Source organism: Macaca fascicularis, chromosome 6 (genome assembly GCF_037993035.2).
Source record: "Macaca fascicularis isolate 582-1 chromosome 6, T2T-MFA8v1.1".
Classification (NCBI taxonomy): Eukaryota; Metazoa; Chordata; class Mammalia; order Primates; family Cercopithecidae; genus Macaca; species Macaca fascicularis.
The window spans coordinates 115,832,871-115,856,775 of record NC_088380.1 but is presented as its reverse complement, the minus strand read 5'-3'; the positions used below and the strand labels follow the sequence as shown (position 1 = coordinate 115,856,775).

Here is a 23,905-nt window from a genome sequence, read left to right as displayed (position 1 = left end):
TCTATGCACTGACAACTCCCAAATTATACTAACAGCTCATAATTTTTCAATCAACTCCAGACTCCTATTTAACATTTCCTCTTGAATGTCTAATTGATATCTCAAACTTAATTCATCCAAAACTGAACTGAATATATTTTCTTCAAATCAGCCTCTTACACAGTTTTTCCTACATTAGTTGAAATTAACTCCATTTTTCCCATTGCCCAGCCTTTAAAACCTGGAGTCAACCTTGACCTTCTTTCATATCCTATATTAGTAAATTTTGTTGTTTCTGTTTTTACAGTATGTCGAGAATCTTGTCATTTCTTACCCCCTTTGTTTTAACCCTGGTCCAAACCACTGTGATCTCTTGCCAGTATTATTTTGATAGCTTTGTAACAGTGCTCCCTGCTTTTGACCTCATTCCCCTTCATGCTATTCAACACAGTAGCCAGAGCGTTCTTCTTAAAACAGAAGTCAAATGTCTCTTCTGTGCTCAGAACTTCGATGGTTTTCCATCTCAGAATAAAGCCCACATTTCGGCCAGGCACTGTGGCTCATGCCTGTAATCCCAGCACTTTGGGAGGCCAAGGAGAGTGGATCACATGGTCAGGAGTTTGAGACCAGCCTGGCCAATATGGTGAAACCCTGTCTCTACTAAAAATACAAAAATTAACCGGTCATGGTGGCGCGCGCCTGTAGTCCCAGCTACTGGGAGGCTGAGGCAGGAGAATCACTTGAACCCGGGAGGCGGAGGTTGCAGTGAGCCAAGATCAAGCTACTGCACTCCAGCCTGGGCAACAGAGCGAGACTCGGTCTCAAAAACAAAAAAACAAACAAAAAAAACATTGTTAATTCGCACCTTTGTTTTTGCCAGTATGTTAAGATTATTATTTTTTTATATTCCTTTTCTCCTCAGCTGTTGCTAACAGCCTCTTTTGATTCAGATACTTTAAAGGATCATAACTTGTTACTGAATTTGTAATTTATATGGGTGAATGTGGGTGTGTACTCTTACATATGTTAATATATATCTGTCTGTGATTAGAGAGGTAACATATACAATTAAACTCATTTGCAGAGCTATTGTCTAATAAATTTGCATTAATGATGAGCAATTAGCAATAGCTCAAGTGTTTAAATGATTAAGGTGTTTAAATAAAAAACTTAACCAAACTTTCAAAAAAACCACAGGTTGCAACTTCTCAAGTAGTACTTTTCAAATAGTAAATAAATGCATTAATTTCAAAACAGAAGTTCTTTTTGCATTTGTTCCATGATAAATTATAGTTTTTCCTGATTGAAAATAGGTTATTTGGGATTAAATTATCTGATCAATTGACTATTGCAAAGATTAAATACATCATTATTTACACACATTATTAATTGTTATAAACCATTACACATTTTTAAAAAATGAAGTTTGTATTCTTACAGTTACCTTTTAGCAATTCCAGGGCTAAAGGAACTTTACTGCTTGACAGAGAAGCAATGATAGCACAGTGTAGTAGACTCCCAAATAGTTTGGTAGTCAGTACTTCTAATATTGTTTATTGTTTAAACTTTTTTATTATTTAAATTATTGTAAATTTAATAAAAAGTACGTGAGTCAGTACTTTTAATATTTTTGTTTGTTTACTTATAAATTATGTATGTGTTGTTGTCACTGACAGTCTTAGGGATGATATATACTTAGTTGAGTTTTGTCAAGAGCAGATGTAAATCTGTATTTCAGATAGCCATTTTGGTATTTCTAAGGGTTTTTGATTGGCTTGTCAAATCATGTTGCATTTTGCTTGTTTTTATTTATTTATTTTTGGGACGGGATCTCACTCTGTCACCCAGACCTGGAGTGCAGTGACGTGATCTCGGCTCACTGCAGCCTCTACCTCCTGGGCTCAAGCAATCCTCCCACCTCAGTTGTGCACCACCACGCCTGGCTAATTTTTGTATTTCTTGCAGAGACAGGCTTTCACCATGTTGGCCAGGTTGGTCTCTAATTCCTGAGCTCAAACTGATTTGCCCACCTTGGCCTGCTAAAGTGCTGTAATCTAAGGTGGATTACAGGCATTTGCCACCGTGCCTGGCTACATCACATTGTATTTTTCTAAGTTTTATTATAAGGCTTCCCTAGGAGGAGCGGAAGTATCATTTTTGCTGTTTTTTTTGCTTTTATTATTAATCTGTTGTTCAATTCATTGTTTCTTTGTAGGAATCTCCTGTGGCTTATCCATAGTGTGAATAAAAACTAAATCACATCTATAATTCTACTGAACTAGTCATACAGACACTGCCATATATGTCACAGTACACTGAAAAGGAGCCAGCAGGTAAGGAAAGTCAGTTCTACATTGAGCACTTCTTGTTTCTCCCTCTGGGTACCTTGAGTACCAGTAAGTGACATGTGATCATCTGACATATTATCTTACTAAAGCCTGGTTTTGATCCATATATTGAATATTTGTAAAGCTTAGTTTCTAATTAGAAATTCTGATATTTTCTTTCCGTACCCATTTAGCTTGGAAAGCTTTATGCTTTCCAGTTTGGAGACTATTCTTTTGGTAGAATTGTTAAGGGCATTGGTTCTGGAGTCATACTGTTAGATTATTAGACAAGTTATCCAACACTTAATTTTAACTTTAATTTTTCAATTTTTAAAATAGAATACAGTATCCACCTCAAGATTACTGATGGGGTTAAGTAAGTGTAACACTTGATATTATACTTGATATGTGTGTATATTATAAATACATGTTGTTTCTGTTTCCTTCTTGGAAGTGATTATATTTCTTATTTTAATGCAACTAAAAAATTATGTAACTGTTTCATTCATTCATTCATTTATTCATTTTTTTTGAGACGGAGTCTCAAACTGTCACCCAAGCTGGAGTGCAGTGGTGCAATCTTGGCTCACTGCCACCTCCGCCTCATGGGTTCAAGTGATTCTCATGCCTCAGCCTCCCGAGTAGCTGGAATTACAGGCATGTGCCACCATGCCCAGCTAATTTTTGTATCTTTAGTAGAGACAGGGTTTCGCCTTGTTGGCTAGGCTGATCTCGAACTCCTGGCCCCAAGTGATACGACTACCTCAGCCTCCCAAAGTACTGGGATTACAGGCATGAGCCACCACGCCCAGCAACCGTTGCATTTATTGACTGTACCATATGCTGTGAGAAAATATTTTGTTTAGTTGCTGCGTAGTACGTGTAATACATAATTGACTAAACAAACTTACACTTAATATGCATGTGTGAGTAATAATGTACTACTTAGTGAAAGTTGCTGCTGTTTACTGCTATATACCCCTCAGTCATCAAAACTTAATAGTCAAGTCATTTAAATGCTGATGGCTTTTCTTACCGTAACATATACCATTCATTGGTAGTTTTGAAGGCAGGGTAGTGTGTGTTTGACCTGGCTCATTGCTGTTTTCTTTTGCATAGTTTTATCTGACGTTAATCTTTGGGACATATTTATTGTGGTCTGGTTGATTCTTCATGGTACGGATACCATTTAAAGAGGTTACTTGTTATCTTTGACATAAATGTTTTCATTCTTAAAGTAATTGTAACCATCATATCATATGCTAGTAATTGACTCATCAAATATGTATTGAGCACTTATATTAATATATAAGGTACTTAATTTGGAAGATCTCCAGTCCATAAAGAGCTTTGGCAGTATAATAATTTGGCATATGGAAAATATTTTTTTGGTAGGTTTCATCATAAAAATCTGAAATATCTTGAACCAAATTTTAAAACATATTTTTTGAAGGAAAGAGGCCACTAACTCTTATTATATAGTACTTCATGTTTAATTTTCTAGTGAGTGAAGAATAATGTTTTATAATACTAGTGAGGTACACTTCATGTTCAGAAGCATATGATTTGATAAGTAATAAAATATAAACTGAAGTAGTTTTCCCCGACAGGTTGCCAGAATAAAGCTCATTGCTGTTCCTGTTTTAATTTTTTAACTTTTTTTTCAGCAATGGACCAAGAATCTGGTAAGGCTGCCTGGCCCAAACCAGCAGGAGGATATCAGACAATTACAGGCAGGAGATATGGAAGAAGACATGCTTATGTCAGTTTTAAACCATGTATGACCAGGCACGAAAGAAGCTTAGGTCGGGCTGGTGATGACTATGAAGTGTTGGAACTAGATGATGTTCCAAAGGAAAATTCCTCAGGTGTGTAACATATAATTATTTAAAGGTTATTAATAGTTATATAGGAATTGATCTTATAATTAAGTTTTTGGGTGGGTATTATGCATGTCTGTGAGTGCAAATGCAGCACATTTCCTATCAAGAAATTCTATTTTGAAATTATTATTGAATTTAATACTAATGGTGTATATATTTAAACATAGAAGAAAACAGAATATAGCCAATCATTAAAATATAACTACGCTGTCATAGTAGTGATTACAATGTCATAACCTCCAGCCGAAGGAAAATCATCTTTGCATCAAAAAGAAATGTTTTGAAATTTTTAAAAACGTGGATCAAGTAGAGATATTTTTTCCCTGCATATGATATTTAAATAACTTTTCTTCTTCTTCTTCTTTTTTTTTTTTTTTTTTGAGATGGAGTCACGTTCTGTTGCACAGGATGGAGTGCAGTGGTGCGATCTTGGCTTACTGCAACCTCCGTCTCCCAGGTTCAAGCGATTCTTGTGCCTCAGCCTCCCTAGTAGCTGGGATTACAGGTGTTTGTCACCACACCGAGCTAATTTTAGTATTTTTAGTAGAGACAGGGTTTCACCACGTTGGCCAGGGTGATCTCAAACTCCTGACCTCTCAAGTGATCCACCTGCCTTGGCTTCCCAAAGTGCTGGGATTACAGGTTTAAGTCACCGTGCTGGCCTTCCTTTTTTTTATTTTATTTTTTTACTTTTTTAGATGGAGGTTTGCTTTGTCAGCCAGGCTGGCATGCAGTGGCATGATCTCGGCTCCCTGCAACCTCTGCCTCCTGGGTTCAAGTGATTCTCCTGCCTCAGCCTTCCAAGTAGCTGGGACTACAGGCATGCGCCTCCTCACCTGAGTAATTTTTGTATTTTTTGGTAAAGATGGGGTTTTGCCATGTTGCCCAGGCTGGTCTCGAACTCCTGACCTCAAGTGGTCCATCCAGCTCAGCCTCCTGAAGTGCTGGAATTAGAGGCATGGACCATTGTACCTGGCCAACTTTTCTTCTTTTAATTTTATCTCTAAATTTAACTTGACTTGTTTATTTTTTCATCATACAAAATCCAAAGGACAAGGAAGGCTTATTCAATTAAAATTTCTTAGTGATTTGGTGGTTTTGAAAAAGTATTTTGCAGCTATCCCATGTACCATAATTGCACATTTTTGGACTGGATTTGTCTTCTTCCTCTTGTTCTAAGCAAACTTGACATTTCTAGATTATTTTTGCTGTCATATGTAAGAACCTGAATTACTGACTAAGGTCATCCCATTAAAGAACCCTTTGTTCCCAGCTACTCAGGAGGCTGAGGCAGGAGAATTGCATGAACCTGGGTGGCGGAGCTTGCAGTGAGCTGAGATCGCGCCACTGCACTCCAGCCTGCGTGACAGAGCGAGACTCTGTCTCAAAAAAAAAAAAACAAAAAAACCCTTCATACAATATGTCATAGCCAAACTTCAGTTATTTTACAATTCATGAATTTTTATTCCAACAAATCTCTAATGTCTTCATTTTTTATTGTTAGTGGTGATGCAAGATAGTTATGCTTAAAGTAATTTATAGATATGATTTTACTCATGTTTGAGAATTCTCACAGTTGAACTATTACAAGAATCAACATATTGATCTGTTATTTTCAGTCATAACTATAACATATCTAAAGTTAACTTATTATAAATGTATTCAACAATCGAATTTATAATCTAATACGTCTAGATACTGAGATATAATTTTGTGAATTGCCAACAAAACACAATAGGGTCTAATTTCTCTTAGATCTGTAACTATAGTTATTGTATCTGTCATAAGTACTTTTGAAGGCTTTTTTGTTTTTTTGTTTTTTTTTGTTTTTGCCTGCATGTAATAAAGAAGGTGAGTTTGGAAATCACTGGGAGGGCAGATTGGTTACCCTAGACTCCACTTACGAGAGGCTTCCCATTGTATAACCTCTCAAGAGCTTCTCCTTTATATGTCTTGCAGAATGCATTAGATATTAGGATTTAAATAGAAAACCGCCAAAGACATCTGAGGGAGATGATAGTGAAAGGCTATACATTGACATAAATGAACTCATAGAGTAACCAGTCTATATCCCCGGTTAAGTTAAGGAGCATAGAAGTGCTTGGTAAATAAATTTACTCATATATTCAAGTAGGCAATAATTGGTATGATTTCCACTTAAGTGATAGTTATTACATAAAATTTTATCTAAATTAATCCTTCAAAATATGTTTTCTTTTGTTTTCTATGAAGGTTCCAGTCCTTTGGATCAAGTTGATTCTTCTTTGCCCAGTGAACCTATATTTGAAAAAAGTGAAACAGAAATTCCCACTTGTGGTTCAGCATTGAATCAAACCACTGAGAGCAGTCAGTCCTTTGCTGCAGTACATCATAGTGAGGAAGGCAGGGATACCTTAGGAAGCAGTACAAATCTTCATAATCACTCTGAGGGAGAGTATACTCCAGGAGCTTGTAATGCTTCAAGTGTCCAAAATGGAATTGCTTTGGTTCATACAGACTCTTATGATCCAGATGGCAAACATGGAGAAGATAATGACCGTCTTCAACTTTCTGCAGAAGTCGTGGAAGGTAGCAGATATCAGGAGTCATTAGGCAATACAATATTTGAGTTGGAAAACAGAGAGGCAGAGGCACACTCTGATCTTTCACCACCAGTTCCCTCATTTAACTGTGAAGTAAGAGATGCGTTTGAAGAGTTAGATTCTGTACCGTTAGCGAAAAGTTCTGCTGGTGATACTGAGTTTGTCCATCAGAATGGCCAGGAAATTCAGAGGTCTTCTCAAGATGAAATGGTTAGAAAGAAACAACAAAACAATGCTAGCCAGGAAAGACAGACAGAAAATTCAACTGAAGATGCAGCCTACGGTCCAGGGCATATTTGTAGTGAACAAAATACCAATGATAGGGAAAAGAACCATGGAAGTTCTCCTGAACAGGTAGTGAGGCCAAAAGTTAGAAAACTGATAAGTTCAAGCCAGGTAGACCAAGAAACAGGTTTTAATAGGCATGAGGCGAAACAAAGAAGTGTTCAAAGATGGAGGGAGGCTTTGGAAGTTGAGGAAAGTGGCTCAGATGACCTGTTAATAAAATGTGAAGAATATGATGGAGAGCATGACTGTATGTTCTTGGATCCACCATACTCGAGAGTTATTACACAAAGGGAAACAGAAAATAACCAAATAACACCAGAAAGTGGAGCAACAGCAGGAAGGCAAGAAGTGGATAACACCTTTTGGAATGGCTGTGGAGATTATTACCAACTCTATGACAAAGATGAAGACAGGTAAGGTCACATCCAGTACTTTTTCAGATTGTGTAGTAGATGAAGTGGTTTCTTTCTAGAACCCTGTTTGATGGTTGGGTTATTGGATAAGATCAAGCAATTAGACATTTTGACTTACCAGATATTCTTATTTACTGAATGCTAACCATACATGCAAACTACTCATTAGAATTTTTCACAAAAAAATGTTTTTGAGATTTTAGTAGTTTACAGAAAGAAGTTCAGATAATGATTATTAATTATTATAAAGGGATAGAGATGCTAGTTAGTTCATGGTATTTCAATTAATAAAATGTAAGATAAACATTTATTGTATTTTTTGAAAACCTACATTAAGCCAGTCTTGGTTTAAAAAGTGATTAATGTCACAAATTATTGGTTGGTAATACTTCATTAACATTGCCAGTAGCTACTAATATCACCTGTTTCCCTCTTTATCTATTCTTCTTGTGGTCTTCCTATTGCTAAGTTTATTTTTTACTTATTTTTTTCTTAGCATTCAGTTCTCATTAACAACTCTGTGTGGTAGGTTCCATTATTTCCCTCATTTGTAAATAAGGAAACTGAGGCACAGAGCGTTAAATAACTTCCTAAGGTCACAGAGCAACTGAATGGTAGAGCTGGGCTTTGAGTGCCTGATTAGGTATTCCAGAGACTGTTCACCATTATTCTTTGCTATTTTCAAGAGAACATAAAACTTACAATAAACATTCTGATTGCTCTTACAAACCTGTATCTTTTTTTTCCAAACCATAAGACAATAGAAACAAGAAAAAAATGGAGAATTTCTTTGTTCAGTTGTTGAATTTCCATTACCTCAGTGTCCAGATTTTCATGAGTCCTTGTAAGCTAGTTGCACCCCTGACAGTGCTCAATTACAGTGCAATTGCAAGATTTTATTAGCTAGTAGAAATAATTGTGTGGTTTTTTTAGCTAGAAAGTACTATAAAGGAAGAAATATACCATTTTGAATATGAAGGCATTTTAATTCATGTCATAAAATAATTCATTTGGTTTTCTTTGGACATATGAATTAAGTTACTATAATACAGAATGTGTAATTTATTATAAAAAATATTTAAAATGTAATTTCTGCTACTCTTTCAAAGTTTGTAAACTTTAAGGGTTAGTAAGTAATTTTTGTATGATATATTGTTTTTAAGCTAAGGGTAAAGATTTTTTCAGCCCACAGTCTTTTATTCAGTATCCACACTTCTAAAAACAGAAATTGGACACAAAGCCTGACCTGATGTTAACTTCCTGGATAAGCAGATCTGGATCTGAATTGAAATGAGGGTATTTTTTCAAATATTTGTATATTTTACTGCAGAAACATGATTATGTTTGATTACTGTGTGCTGGCCTGGACCACGCTGGGGATTGTTAAGTAGTATTTCTAAATCTGGGAAATATATATAAAAATTCCAAAACACATTCAGCCCTAAGATTTTGAATTAGATTGCAAGTCTCTAATATTATACCTCTAGGTTACTATTTTTTTAAAAAAAGACAAAACTTACAGTCTTTGATAATTTATTTTTTTGAAAGTGTAAGGTACTTGTATTTTTTTCCCCCAGTTACACTTTTTCTTCTTTAAGGAGAATCATTTAATTTGGCTGTACCTTTGTCATTTTGGGCAAAATAAATACCTCTCTTCTGCTTGCTTTTTGTAGTCGGTTATAATGTCTTATGATGAAGTTGATGAAATTGTTATGTTGTTTGCCAACCCCTAGAGAAAGGGTAGTCTTCCTGGCTCCTGGATTTTAAACTGATTTTCTTTGTTTTGGGGGTGGTCAGTGGTAGAAGTGTACTCTTTGCCTGAAAGGACCCTGGACTTCTGATAGTTATAAGGTATTTTCTTAGTTATTTGTAGTTCTGGTTGTTCTTATTTATTTTTAATTTTTTTTCTTAAATGATGTCAATATTCTGAACCATGGTGTGTATATATATATATATCACATATATATATATATATTTTTTTACAAGCACAATGTGTAGATGGGAAAAAGACATTTACAGTTAATAGAAACTTTGTCCTTTTAAATTGCTAGTAATATATTAACTACAGAGCCCGTGGTTAGGGTATGCCAAAATGATGGAACTACTTGAGGATCATTCTTTAAGACACACCGAAATGCTGAAAACACTTAAAAGTTTTTTGTTTTGTTTTGTTTTAAAGAATCAGAATAAATTCTAAAGGATAATGGTTCTGCCTAGGACTGTACTTGTATTTTTATCCATAGCCTTAAGATATGTTTTAGGATCTCAAACTGTCTGTACAGACAGTTTTCTGTACAGACTGTTCTATTTCTGTACAGAAACTCCATTTCTATGCTGATGTTTCCTGTTCCTCTACCCTAATTCCCTGCAAAGGATTATAGTTGCCAGGGTGCCTTTTTAATATGGTGCCAGCTAAAGGTTGGAATTTAATAGCTGTACACTCCTATTTAGTTTCATTTTGCCCTTGTTCATCTCCCTGATGTTTCATTGTCATCCTGCCTATTTCTTGTATTAATAGATTGGAGAAATGGTGATACTAGTCTTCTCAGGTTTTGGATGGAAAGTATAAGAACTGCTGCTTAATTTGAGTCTGTGAACTTTGAGTTTTCTTTGTAAAGCTTAAAAAGTTGATATACTTGAAAAGTTTTTTTGTCATGCTTATAATAGCCAAAGTAGAACTCATCAAGAATATAACTAAAGTTCATTGTGACATTTTAATTTTTTTATTATTTATTTATTTATTTTGAGACAGAGTTTCTCTCTGTTGCCCAGGCCGGAGTGCAGTGGTGTGATCTCAGCTCACTGCAACCTCCGCCTCCTAGGTTCAAGCAATTCTTCTGCCTCAGCCTCCTGAGTAACTGGGACCACAGGCATGCCATCATGCCCAACTAATTTTTGTATTTTTAGTAGAGATGTGGTTTCACCATGTTGGTCAGGCTGGTCTTGAACCCCTGACCTCAAGTGATCCACCTGCCTCAGCCTCCCAGAGTGTTAGGATTACAGGCGTGAGCCGCTGCACCTGACCAGCATTTTTCAGATATAGGAACTTTGGCTACTTTTTAAAAAATGGAATATATATTCTTTATAAGTAGAAAAGTATTTTAATGAATTCATGATTGCCTTCTTCCCTGAAAAATTCTAAATGATCACTTAATCACATCTGAAATGTTACACTCTATGGGATAAGCACTGCAGCCAGTAGCATTGCTCTGAGTTGTTTGACAGGAACTGAGCCCCACCTTATTAAATTAGGACTCCAAGGGGAATTTTAATAGGCAGCATATAATTACCAGACTTAGAATTAGACCAAAGAGCTAAGGTTAGTACCCTGCTCTTTTGAAGTATACCCTGAGAAGTTTAGTAGCTGTTTGAGGACAAGATCTTGAGTTTAAAAAAAACCTTTCAGCAATACTAGCACATCTTAACCTTGGGCCTAACTGCTTTGAAGAGAGGCATGCCATCTACTGACCATTCCTTATAGCACTTGGGGTTTCTTGCAGAATTTTTGTGTTCTTAGGACTTAACTTTGCTTAAAATTAAAAAAACCTTACTTAAGATACAATGTTGGGACAACTTATTTTGTTGAAGTTATTGGGAAATAAAATGATTATTAGCCATTTAGTTGACTTCGATATGATACATTAAAAGATTTGTTGAAATCTTCTTAAGTGCCAGACTTTGTTCCAGGTGCCCTGTTAATGCAAATCGTAATGGTCCCTGTTCCCATAACGTTCACTAGCTTTATGAAGAAGACAAAATATACATATTTATATTGTGAGGCTGAATTAAGTACCTTTCCTCTTCTGTGTAGATTACCTGAAAGCCACAAAGAAAGAGTTTCTCTGAGAACTTGGTACTACCCACAATAAATAAAACATCTATATGCAGCTAAGGCACAGATCTTAAAGCACATGCGCTGACATTTTAGCAAACCTTTTTATCTTGTTTTCAAGTTCATAGAAGTTTGGAAGGAGCACATCAGGTGTAAATGTGTTTGTTCTGCAGATATGCTAGGGAGTTCATGGGATTACAATATCCTGATATTAAGGAAAAAGACCAGAAAGTGACAAAAGGCAGGCACAATTCAAAAATCATAGCCATCTTGGCCTTATTAATAAAATTAAGCAGACATATATTTGGACATAATCCATTTGTATCACTGTATGACATTACAGTTCAGTGTTAATAGTGGTAAAAGTTCCAAAATGTTTAGATTATGTCAGATAACAAAATATTTAAAATTTCACTTTTTCCTAGGCTCCTATAGTTGAGTTTCTTTTGGCTATGATAAATGCCAGGAAGAACAAACTAACAAGTACCTTGGGGAATTATGGAATGAGAGATTGCTTTTGGTTGGTTTTATGTTTCCATAGCTTATTTCTGCCTAGGATTTGTACATAAATTTTGTCTATAATTTCATTCTGTATATGAAGTTTTTTTAGCTCACAATTGAGTGTATACAGTGTGACATTTGAGTAAATTATAGTCATCTGCATTTTAAATACAACTCTTAAGTGCTAAAAGGGGTCAGTACCAGTGAAGGATCATATGAAGATCAAAGTAGTACTTAATTTAGTTTTTACTTGGAGAACTTTTAAATGTGTCACTCACCCGCTTTTAAAATCTAGAACGAATGGATCTTCACTATTCCACGATCATTTTTGTGTCCTGTTTGTTCTGTTGCTTACTTCTTAAAAAGTGATGTTTTTTCTTTTTCTTTTTCTTTTTCTTTTTTTTTTTTTTTTTTGAGACGGAGTCTCGCTCTGTCGCCTAGGCTGGAGTGCAGTGGCCAGATCTCAGCTCACTGCAAGCTCCGCCTCCCGGGTTCACGCCATTCTCCTGCCTCAGCCTCCCGAGTAGTTGGGACTACAGGCGCCCGCCACCGCGCCCGGCTAGTTTTCTGTATTTTTTAGTAGAGACGGGGTTTCACCGTGTTAGCCAGGATGGTCTCGATCTCCTGACCTCGTGATCCGCCCATCTCGGCCTCCCAAAGTGCTGGGATTACAGGCTTGAGCCACCGCGCCCGGCCTTCTTTTTTTTTTTTTAATTTGAGTCGGAGTCTCACTCTGTCACACAGGCTGGAGTGCAGTGGCCCGATCTCGGCTCACTGCAAACTCCGTCTCCTGAGTTCACGCCATTCTCCTGCCTCAGCCTCCCGAGTAGCTGGGACTGTAGGCGCCCGCCACCTCGCCTGGCTAATTTTTTGTATTTTTAATAGAGACGGGGTTTCACTGTGTTAGCCAGGATGGTCTCGATCTCCTGACCTCGTGATCCGCCCGCCTCGGCTTCCCAAAGTGCTGGGATTGCAGGCGTGAAAAAGTTGATTTTTAAATCTTTTCCCTTTTTGTTTTTCCTTCCATGTACTCCTAGTGGTTAACTTCATTTCTTGTTTTCCTATAGAAGTTAAAAATGTATAAATGTGAATTTTCTTATTTTCCTCTTCTCCATATTAGGGGATAGTAGTATTTATTTGTATTTTTAATTTCCTCTTCAATGAAGAGAGGTAGCCCCTCTCATTCTGTGCCTATAGTAATTTCTGATACTTCATCTAATTGTCCTTACTCATAGGTTGCTTCCCTCTATCTCTCAACCTTGAGTTTTTCTCTATCTTGAAGAAAACCTTTACTTTTTCTTGCTCTCTGTTATTTGCCTGTTTGTGTTTTCTTTTTCACCGCTGAGTTTTAAGAAAAAGTTTTCCATACCTAATGCCTCTATTCTGTCACTATCTACTCTTCTTACTGCCTTGAAATCCAATTCCTAATATTATTTCTATATTCTTTTTTATTGAGGTAGAGTCTCGCTTTGTCACCTAGGCTGGAGTGCAGCAGTGCACTCTCAGCTCACTGCAACCTCTGCCTCCTGGGTTCAAGCGATTCTCCTGCCTCAGCCTCCTGAGTAGCTGGGACTACATGTGTGCACCACCATGCCTGGCTACTTTTATTTCTCTTTCTTTCTTTCTTTTTATTTATTTATTTATTTATTTATTTATTTATTTTACAAAGTCTTGCTCTGGTTGCCAAGGCTGCAGTGCAATGGCACCATCTCAGCTCTCTGCAACCTCCACCTCCCAGGTTCAAGCGATTCTCCTACCTCAACCTCCTGAGTAGCTGGGATTACAGGCGCCCGCCACCACGCCCAGCTAATTTTGTATTTTTAGTAGAGACCAGGTTTCTCCATGTTGCTTAGGGTGGTCTCAAACTCCCAACCTCAGGTGATCCGCCTGCCTCAGCCTCCCAAAGTGCTGAGATTACAGGCGTGAGCTACCGTACCCGGCCCTATATTCTTTAATGTCCGTGGTGACCTCCTAATTTCCACATCCGTTTGTCTTTTCTCAGTACCCATTTCCTTTGATTTCTCTGCACTATTATGAAAAATAATTGCAATGTTAAAGAAGCAGCTGTGTTGTAGTGAGCTGCACTGAGTAAACAAGAAGTCTAGTTCATGAAATAATTGAAAAACAAGATAAGCGATTTTATACAGGAAGGTCTTGAAAGAAATAGAGTCTGATCTGGGCCTAGAAGTGGGGAAAAGGTGAAGTGATTGTAAAGATGTTCCTGATGGCAAGAGGAATGGTTGTAGTGAAAGTTCACACTTTGAGGACACTGTTTGAAATAGAGCATTCATGAGTTGGATGCAAGAAAGTACTGGGATCAGATAGCAGTAAATTATAAGTGCTGTTCAAAGACATTTAACTTTTTATTCTATAGGCCACTATTTCCAAAGTGGGTGAAATATATTAAGTGGTACACAGACAATGTTTTTAATTTTAATCATTATGTATTCATGTTAATGGAAAGTAAAATATAGGTAGCACATCAAATCCAGGACTTAATTGCTTATCCTAACTAAATGTATTTGAGTTAAAAAAAAAAAAAAGTTAAAAAAAAATGTTAAAAAAAGATTTTTAAAAAAAGATTTGCTAACAGTTATTGGTGGCTCATTATTTATCAGGCATTGTTAAAATGTTTTATATATATTAATTCATATACCCTTTACATGAACCCAGTGAACTATTAAATACTGTTGTTTTATTCACCTGATATGTGAGACTATAAAGGCATAGAGAGGTTTTCATAGCTAATAAGTAGTGGATTCAAATCCAGGCAAACTGACTTCAGGACCTGTATTCTCAACTATCATACCTTAAGACAGAAGGTAAATGTGCAACTGCCACAAAAATTGTGAGAATGATAGGCAAATGGCTTGTTTGTGAAACTAAAGCTGTAGCATTAGGGAAAAAGAGCTGTTGAAGGTTTTTTGGAGTAATACTATAAACGTACTGTTTGATATATAAATTGAAGTGATGGTAGTATTCGGAATGCATTTTGAGGGAGTGGAATTAAATTTAGGAACACCAATTAATAATTGACTATATAGGTCTAATTTGGAGAAAAGCATTTGAACCAGGGTTTTACATTTTAGGAGAAACGGAGAAAAAGGAGCTAGACTGTAAGAGCCATTGTGCAGAGAAAGAATGGAAAGTAAGAAAGGATTTGAATGTGGGCAGTTTGTGAAGAGTCAAAAAATAAGTGTTTGCAGAATGAGAGCATGGTGATAACATTAAAAGATAACAAATCAAGAGAGGGATTCATCTGACAGATGAATTTCATAATAGAATTTTTGACAAGGAAGGTGAAAAATCTTAAAATGCTTAGAGGGTAGTTAGTGATAGGAAAAGCTTAGTGTGGTGGTTGGGGCTGACTGGGGATATACATTTAAAAGTTGTCTCCTTAGCATTGAGGGTTAGGTATCATGAGTAATAATGATATAGGCCTGGGGTCTGCAAACGTTTTCTTAAAGGAGCAGATGGTAAATATTTTAGGCTTTGGTGACTAAGAGGCAGAATTAAAGATAAACATGTGAAACCCATTTTTAGCTCACAGACCATTAAAAAACAGACAGCAGAGCCAGGTTTGAACCCAAGCCTGTAGTAGTTTGCCAATCCATAACTTTCCCAAAAAATCCATAATTTTGCCAATCCAATAGGCTTGTTGATTATTGATCATAGACTTTCCTCTTGTATTGAAGTTTAGAGATACTCCATGAGTTATTTGATTAATATGGAAAAGTGAGGGCTTTTTTACGTTACCTCTTTGGACAGGATCATATTCTGAGTGAAATTTATTTTTTTTAAATGAGCTTCTCTTTTATATATGTTAGGAATTGCCACAAATTTATGTAGAAATCTTGCCCTAATTGTTAAAGACATATTACAATAGGAGTTGGTAATTTAGCTTTGAATTTTATAAGGTTCTTAGTCAAGGAAACTTAGCTGAATAAGCTCCTTTAAAACAAATTTCTGTGTTGGATTTTTACACTTACATAAGTCTAGAAATTGTTTATATTAGATTATTCTTTGGGCCACAGAAAATTGTACAGAATACAAGGAACTTTGGCTTAGACCCAGCTGAAAGAACACCTTTTAGTTGCTATGCCTAGGTTTTATAGCTTTCCTTTTCCAGGATGTTAGTGCCCTGCCATCCATTGTTTACTGGAAATTGGCAATTGATTTTATATTTTTGCTTCTATTAAACTTCTCAGAGCTTAGATTAGTGCTACTGTTTGTTAATAGCATCTTGATCTTTTGAGTGCATCTGTTAATAAATCACTAACTGCATATTAATGACATAATAATCATCATTTTAAAATATAATTTTCCTACCAATTATCACTTCCTTTCAAAAATGTAAACTAAAATTGTTATTTTTGATTTTCCAAGTCAAGTGAACATAGAGAAATCTTTGAGGAGATTCTTAACCAGAATGGTTGATATGGTTGGAGGGGGCATTTAAGACTTACTTTCAACACTAATAAGTAATATTTTAGCCTTTGGTAGTTATAAGATGACTAATTCTTTAAAAACTAAGAGTAGTTAAATGTAACCAAGTTGACTAAAGCTAAATGTAAAAAAGTAATTTTCTGTGCTTTTTTTTTTTTTTTTTGAGAGGGAGTTTCACTTCTGTTGCCCAGGCTGGAGTACGATGATGCAATCTTGGCTTATCGCAACCTCCACCTCCCGAGTTCAAGTGGTTCTTCTGCCTCAGCCTCCCGAGTAGCTGGGATTACAGGCGTGCACCACCACGCCCGGCTAATTTTGTATTTTTAGTAGAGACGGGGTTTCTCTATGTTGGTCAGGCTGCTCTCGAACTCCCGACCTCAGGTGATCCGCCCACCTCAGCCTCCCAAAGTGCTGGGATTATAGGCATGAGCCACCATGCCCGGCCTGAACTGAAACTTACTTCGTATTCACGGTCCTACCTAAGGACAGTAAAGTTTTGCCAGTACTGCTTTTTATGCATTTGAATGTCACTTCTTTAAAAGTTCTTTGGGAAAAAGGAAGAAAAAAGACAGTTAACTTTTTATTACATGGTAATAGTAGAAATTTATTCATAGAAAATATGTCATTAGTTGTCACTATATAATTTGAAAGTTGTTATAGTCATATTAGATATGCAGTAAGTCTACTTACATTTATTCCAGGTAGCATTTAAGATTACCAAATTGTACTTAAAAGTTTATTTAGAAATATGTCTAAAATATGACAAGCCCCTATCTAGGTACCATGGATGTAGTGAAAGAAAAAGTAAAGTGATATGTTCCATAACTTGCCATGTGCCATATTCTTTTCAAAGAGTCATACTCTGCTGCATGCATTTATTTGTTTAATAGTCTAAAGATTGAATTAACACCTAACGAAGCATGTGTGGCATCAGCAGTCCACTCTATACTGTGATGTCTGGTGTGTTAGTTCATCCGTGCATTGCTATAAACAAACACCTGAGACTGGGTAATTTATAAAGAAAAGAGGTTTAATTGGCTCACAGTTCAGCAGGCTGTACAGGAAGCATAGTGGCTTCTGCTTCTAGGGGGGCCTCAGGAATCTTCCAATCATGGTGGAAGGCAGAGGGGGAACAAGACTTCTCACTTGGCAGGAGCAGGTGCAAGAAAGAGTGAGGGGGGAGGTGCCACACACTTTTAAACAACCAGATCTGGTGAAAACTCAGTCACTATTGCAAGAACAGTACCAAGGGGATAACGCTAAACTCTTCATGAAGGATCCACCCCCATGATCCAGTAACCTCCCACCAGGCCCCATCTCCAACATTTCAGATTACAGTTCAACATGAGATTTGGTGGGAACACAGATCCAAACCGTATCATCTAGTTAACACCCCAAATGATAAAAATAACTGAACACATAATGATAGTTTATTTCTCTTCTGATTTACAGTTCTGAATGCAGTGATGGGGAATGGTCTGCTTCTTTGCCTCATCGATTTTCTGGTACAGAAAAAGATCAATCCTCAAGTGATGAAAGCTGGGAGACTCTGCCAGGAAAAGATGAGAATGAACCTGAGCTACAGAGTGATAGCAGTGGCCCTGAAGAAGAAAACCAAGAATTATCTCTTCAGGAAGGGTATGTTGAGAACAGTGAGATTTATTTTTCTGTATATTGTACAAGAGTGGTATATATCACATTCAAATGTTGGATATGCCGTTAATTGTATTTATAAGCCTTATGTAGAACCAATAGGACCCCCTGATTTTTTCATTATGCTTTTGGTATTTTAAAAAGAACAATTAAGTTGAAAACACTGATAATTTCAGTATCCTCTATTGAGACACAATGTATGTCTCCACTTTGCTTTAATAAGAAAAGTTGGGCACCTAAAATGTCATTTTGGTTAAGATAGGAATGGGTAAATTAGTACTGTCATTGCTTAAGGGAGAAAGGACAGCCTCAAGAGGGAAATCAGTGATTCATTCACAGAAATGGAGAAAGTTAGTTGCAAAAGCTAGTGTTCATAATCTTGTCTAATTGCATTGTATGATCTCTCCAAAATATCAGTGATTGATGATTAACATTTTTGTTCTTTCCTCATTTTAATGAGAAAGCTCTAGTACTGTAAGGGTTGTCAAACATACTATGAAGGACTAGATAATAAATATTCATGGCTTTGTGTCCAGTCTGTGTTGCAGCTACTCACCTCTACTGTTGCAGTATAAAAGTAGCCATAGACAAGATGTAAATGAATGGTTGTAGCTGTCTTCCAACCTTTTATTATTTTATGGGTTTCTAGCAAGAATGTTTGTTGAATTTTATTAAAGTCTTTTTAGCATCAATGGAAATGATCATGATGATTTTTCACTTTTGCCCTGATCATGAGGAATTATTCTATAATTAGATTTGCTAATATTCAACTTCCCTTGCTCCTTGAAATAAACCAAATCTGATCACAGTCATGGTTTATTGTTATTTTAATGGGCTGCTGGATTCTAATATTTTACATGGGATTTTTATATTGAGATTTCTAGATGCAAATTGTCTTTTAGTTTTTTGTTTCAGTATCAGTTTGGTACTTGCTTTGCTAAAAGAATGTTTATGCTTTTCTTTTTCTTTTTCTGTCCTTTGCATCTGTTGCTTAGTTTATTTATTCCTTTAAAGTTTGTTAATATTCACTTGTGAAACCATCTAGGCCTCTTGTTTTATTGTAGGAGAATATCTTTTTGATGATAATTTTTTTCTATGATAATTGGTTCTAATTCTTAGTCTCTCATGGGAACTATTTTGGTAAATTATGTTTTTTTGTTTTTAGGAAAAACTTTTTCAGTCTAGACTAATAGTAAAACTTGTACTTCTTGAAGCATATACATTTTCAGCTTGAGATTAATCCTATAAGAAAATCTAGAAATAAAATATATAGAAAAATCTATAAAGAGAAATTCACAAACATAATTGGTTTTGACAGTGGTAGGTTGAGGTGGCACTTTTTTCTTCTTCATGAGATATATACACACACACACATATATATATATAGAGAGAGAGAGAGAGAGATATACACACACACACTATATATATATATATAGAGTGTGTCTTGCTCTCTGTTGCCCAGGCTGTAGTGCAGTGGTACGATCTCGGCTCACTGCAATCTCCGTCTCCCAGGTTCAGGTGATTCTCCTGCCTCAGCCTCCTGAGTAGCTGGGACTACAGGTACCCACCATCATGCCTGGCTAATTTTTGTAATTTTAGTAGAGACAGTGTTTCACCATGTTGGCCAGGCTGGTCTTGAACTCCTGACCTCAGATGATCTGCCTGCCTTGGCCTCCCAAAGGGCTGGGATTACAGGTGTGAGCCACCACGCCTGGCCTCATGATTTTATATTTGATTGCCTTTAATCACTGTTAGTTTAGTTTACTAAGTATAAATTATCCATATGTCATTTGTGTTAGTAATTATTCACTCAGCAAATATTTATTGAGCATTTACTTTGTGCCAGGCATTGTGTTGGATATTGGAGTTGTGTATCAGTAAACAAGACAAATAACATTCCTTCATGAAGCTTACATTGCAGTAGGAAAGGCAGATGATAACCAAGATACAAACCCAGTACATTACACACTGTGATGATTACTGTGAAGGGAATAAAACAGTAATGTGAAAGAAGGTAAATAATGAAGCTATTAATTAGAGTGGTCAGGGACGATGTCTCTTTGGAATTGACTTTTGAGCTGAGTTCTTAAAGATGAGAATTAGGGTTCAGAAAGAACTTTCTATGCAAAAGAAAAAGCAAGAGCAGAGATATTGAATGTTGGTAATTTAAGAAGCCCAGTTTTTCAAAATTAGTCTTTTACGTTATTATAGTGCCAAATTATGGTTTTACTCACACATTTTTCATCCTTAGACTTGCTCTTAGAGCTGGCAACCTTGTTTTGATGAATCTATGATTACATATTTATTTTTTCTAACCTAGATTTTATTTAAAGCCATTATAACCAGCTTCCTTTTTGAACTTAAGCATATATGTGTACACATTCCATTTTTTTTTATACAACCGGTAGCACATTGTGTAGACATATGTGTACACCTTGCTTTTGTTATTTGTTTTGTTTATAGATCTGTTTTTTAGATTGTTTCATATTCATGCATGTAGATTTCCTTTATTCTTTTTAAAAATCTGCATAGTACTACCTTGTTTTGCTTAAAGTCACAGTTTCTAAGAAGCTGTCTATAAAGTTAAGTGAGGACTTACTGTATAATGCTAAATGAGTATACCAGTTTCATTTGGTGGACAGTTTTGGTTATTGTAAGTAATGCTGAAGAAAAAAAAAAACACATTGTGCATACTTGTTTAGGAGAAATAACTGGAAGCCAAACCACTAGGTCAGTGAGTATGCATAAACCTAATCTATAGCTATTGCCAGGTTTCCCTACAAAGAACTTAAATTTGTCACTTTCTTACCAACACTCTATAGGTTGCCTTTCTTCAAAATTTCACCAACACACAGGATATTATCAGAATTTTTTATTTTTGCTAATAGTTGAAACATAGTTGTTTTAATTTGCATTTTGCTTATTATAAATGAGGCAGAGCTTCTCTTTATATAGTTAAGGGCTATTTGAATTTCCTTTTCTGCCAACCAAATATAACCTTTGCCTCCTTTCTGTTGATATATATTGATGTTTTTCTTATGGTTTGTTTTTACATTTTAAGCTTCTATTTATTAAGGAAAAGCCCTTTGTCTCTCTTGTATTATAGTTCACTTTTCTCAATTTGAATTTTGTGTCCAAATTTTGGGCGTTTTGACTTTTCCGTGAGTGTTTTCTTTAATGTGAATGTTGTAGAATTTATCAGTCTGTTTGTGACTTCAGGGTTTTATATCATACTTAGAATGACACTGAAATTTTTGTAAAATTTTCTCTCATGACTCTTCTGGTACTCATTGTTTAAGTGAGGGTGGGGGTGCATATGCACATGTACTTCAAAAAAGTATAGCTAAAGTTTATTTAAGGGATTTAACCTCCCTCCCTACAGCCTAATACGCAGTTGTCCCAATACATTTTGTTGTTGAGTCCTTTTTTGTTTTTTGAGACAGAGTCTGTCTCTGTTGCCCAGGCTGGAGTGCAGTGGTGTCATCTCAGCTCACTGCAACTTCTGCCTTCTGAGTTCAAGTGATTCTCATGCCTCAGCTTCCTGAGTAGCTGAAATTAGGCATTCACCCAGCTAATTTTTTGTACTTTTAGTAGAGACAGGATTTCACTATGTTGTCCAGGCTGGTCTCAAACTCCTGGCCTCAAGTGATCTGCCTGCCTCCGGACTCCCAAAGTGCTGGGATTATAGGGGTGAGCCACTGCACCTAGCCTAAGGAGTCCTTTTTTTTTTCTTCCTGTTTTGAAATGCTTCCTTTATCTCCTCCTTATTTTCTTGATCTGTACCATTGATTTGTGTGTCTCTGTTCCTGTTTAGTTAGTTTCTATTAGGAGTAGACTGACAGTAAACAAATAAGAAAATGTTAAGCAAAAATAAATTTTATAATTGAAATAAGCAGAGTTATGTGGTAGTCAGTAACTGGAGAGCTATTTAAACTGAATGTTCAAGATAGGCCTCCCTGAGCAGGTGACTTATAATCTGACATGAACATCAAAAAGAAAGTAGCAAGGTAAACATTCAGTGCAAGAACATTTTAGGTAGAGCAAATGGCCCCAAGGTAGAAATGATCTCCATGTGTTGCAAAAGTAGAAAGAACAGTAGGAGCCTAGTAGCTGGGGGAAGAGTGATGAGAGATGCTGTTGGAGAAGTGGACTGAACAGAAAGAATGTGTTATGCAAGGATTTGAAGGCCAGGTTAAGGAATTCAGATTTTAACTGTGAAGGGAAAGTACTCAAGAGCAGTGTTTTAAAATTCAAATAGTCAGGGATGGATTTTTCTTATGTTTCTCCTACAGAAGGAGAAAACAGAGCATAGATAATTTGTAAATCAAATAAATATGTTCCTATGTAATTAGGAACTATTTCTGTATACATATGACCCTATACTAATTTCTTTCCTTTTTTACATAATTCTGCAGTTAAGGAAGACAGTTTTTTAGGTTTATAAAAGTACCAAGAGCTTAGAACTCAACATAATCCACTTGCATGGAATAGAATTAAAGACAGTGTTACGGTATGTTTTAAAATAATATTTTTTTCTTCCTTTAAAATGTACTAGGGAACAGACATCCTTGGAAGAGGGAGAAATTCCTTGGTTACAGTACAATGAAGTCAATGAAAGCAGCAGTGATGAGGGAAATGAACCTGCCAATGAATTTGCACAGCCAGCTTTCATGTTGGATGGTAACAATAACCTGGAGGATGACTCCAGTGTGAGTGAAGACTTAGATGTGGATTGGAGGTATGTAGCATGATTTTATTAGGATGCTTAATTAGACTCTTTGAGTAGAATGAGTTCATGATTCTAAATTATGAAAATTAAATCTCTGCTAGCTAAGAAATATTCTAATTTTTCCCATCTGTTAGTTCTCCTCTTCTTCAAAGCTCATTTCAAATGTTCCTTCCAACTTGGACCCTTTCTTGCTTCCTCCAGTCAGTGATCTCTTCCTTTGACCTTTAGCTCTCTTGAAGCTCACCTTATATCCTAGTTACTTATACACATTTTTTGAGTTTTAGATTTCTGACTTTTAAAATTTTGCTTTATATGCCCTGTAGTACTTAGCGTAATTCTTTCAAAAATAGCTTCTTAATGAATACCACTTGAATTTTAAAACCTGTGGTTGAATCAGAAAACCGTAAGAATAGTTTTCCTTCCCTGTTCTTCCTTTTCCTTCTCTGTATGTAAAATATAGAAGATAAAATTTTACTTTCCAAGAGATGTTGAAAGCATTTAATTTACTTTATGCTTGACAAAGAATAGTCAGCTTCAAATGAAAGTAACATATAAGTGAATTGTATTGTGAAATTGTTACTACTTATGATACAATGCTCAGAATTTAACTGTTTTGGTTTATAGTGTCTTTCAAGTGTGTAGTAGCCCACTGGAAGCAGGTAACTATTGAGATGCAGAAAGGTGTCCTAACTGATCCCCCTTTTTTTTTTTTTTACTTTTTCTGGGGCAAAAAAGATATCTTGATGTACTCACCCTTGTTTCTTTCTCTGTACAAATATATTTTTAAGAATTTGTGTTGTTTTTCCAATTAAAATTCCTTTACAGAAAATTCAGAAAAATAAATAAGAAAAAACTCATGTATATCTCCTGAATCTCTTCAGGTTTCCGGAACGTATGTTTTAAGCCCTCTTTTGTGTCTTTAATTTCTCTTTCTGTGTGTGCTAGCTACTTCTCTGTACTTCTCCAGATTGTTCTAGAAGGGAAACTGAACATCTTGAGATCTTCCTTGCCCTTTCCTATTCTTACTTCCCAAGGGGGGGAAAAATGTGTGGAGAACAGACTTTTATTACCATTTTGGGGAAGTAGAAATGGTATTTCATTACAGCCATGCAGTTTGTAATTCTACCTTAAACATTCTCATACTTTAAAACACATTTTCTGGCTTCCCATACGTTATGAAGAATAAGCGGCTTTACCTAGTCCCAGTCTTGCTGATCTTGATGCTTCTCTCTTTTCCTTCCTCTCTCTGTCTCCCCATTACCTTTTTACTGC

General features: G+C 36.0%; 1 protein-coding gene across 1 annotated transcript in view; it reads left to right on the top strand.

The window, feature by feature from the left end:
• PJA2 (praja ring finger ubiquitin ligase 2) overlaps positions 1 to 23,905 on the top strand; it is a 74,340-nt gene that overhangs the window by 24,606 nt on the left and 25,829 nt on the right. The window contains exons 2-6 of the mRNA XM_065546630.1: positions 2,195 to 2,312; positions 3,974 to 4,174; positions 6,422 to 7,472; positions 17,704 to 17,889; positions 22,460 to 22,642. Of these exons, the coding sequence (XP_065402702.1) occupies positions 2,282 to 2,312; positions 3,974 to 4,174; positions 6,422 to 7,472; positions 17,704 to 17,889; positions 22,460 to 22,642 (1,652 nt within the window). The 5' untranslated portion in view covers positions 2,195 to 2,281. The remainder of the gene's footprint in view (positions 1 to 2,194; positions 2,313 to 3,973; positions 4,175 to 6,421; positions 7,473 to 17,703; positions 17,890 to 22,459; positions 22,643 to 23,905) is intronic.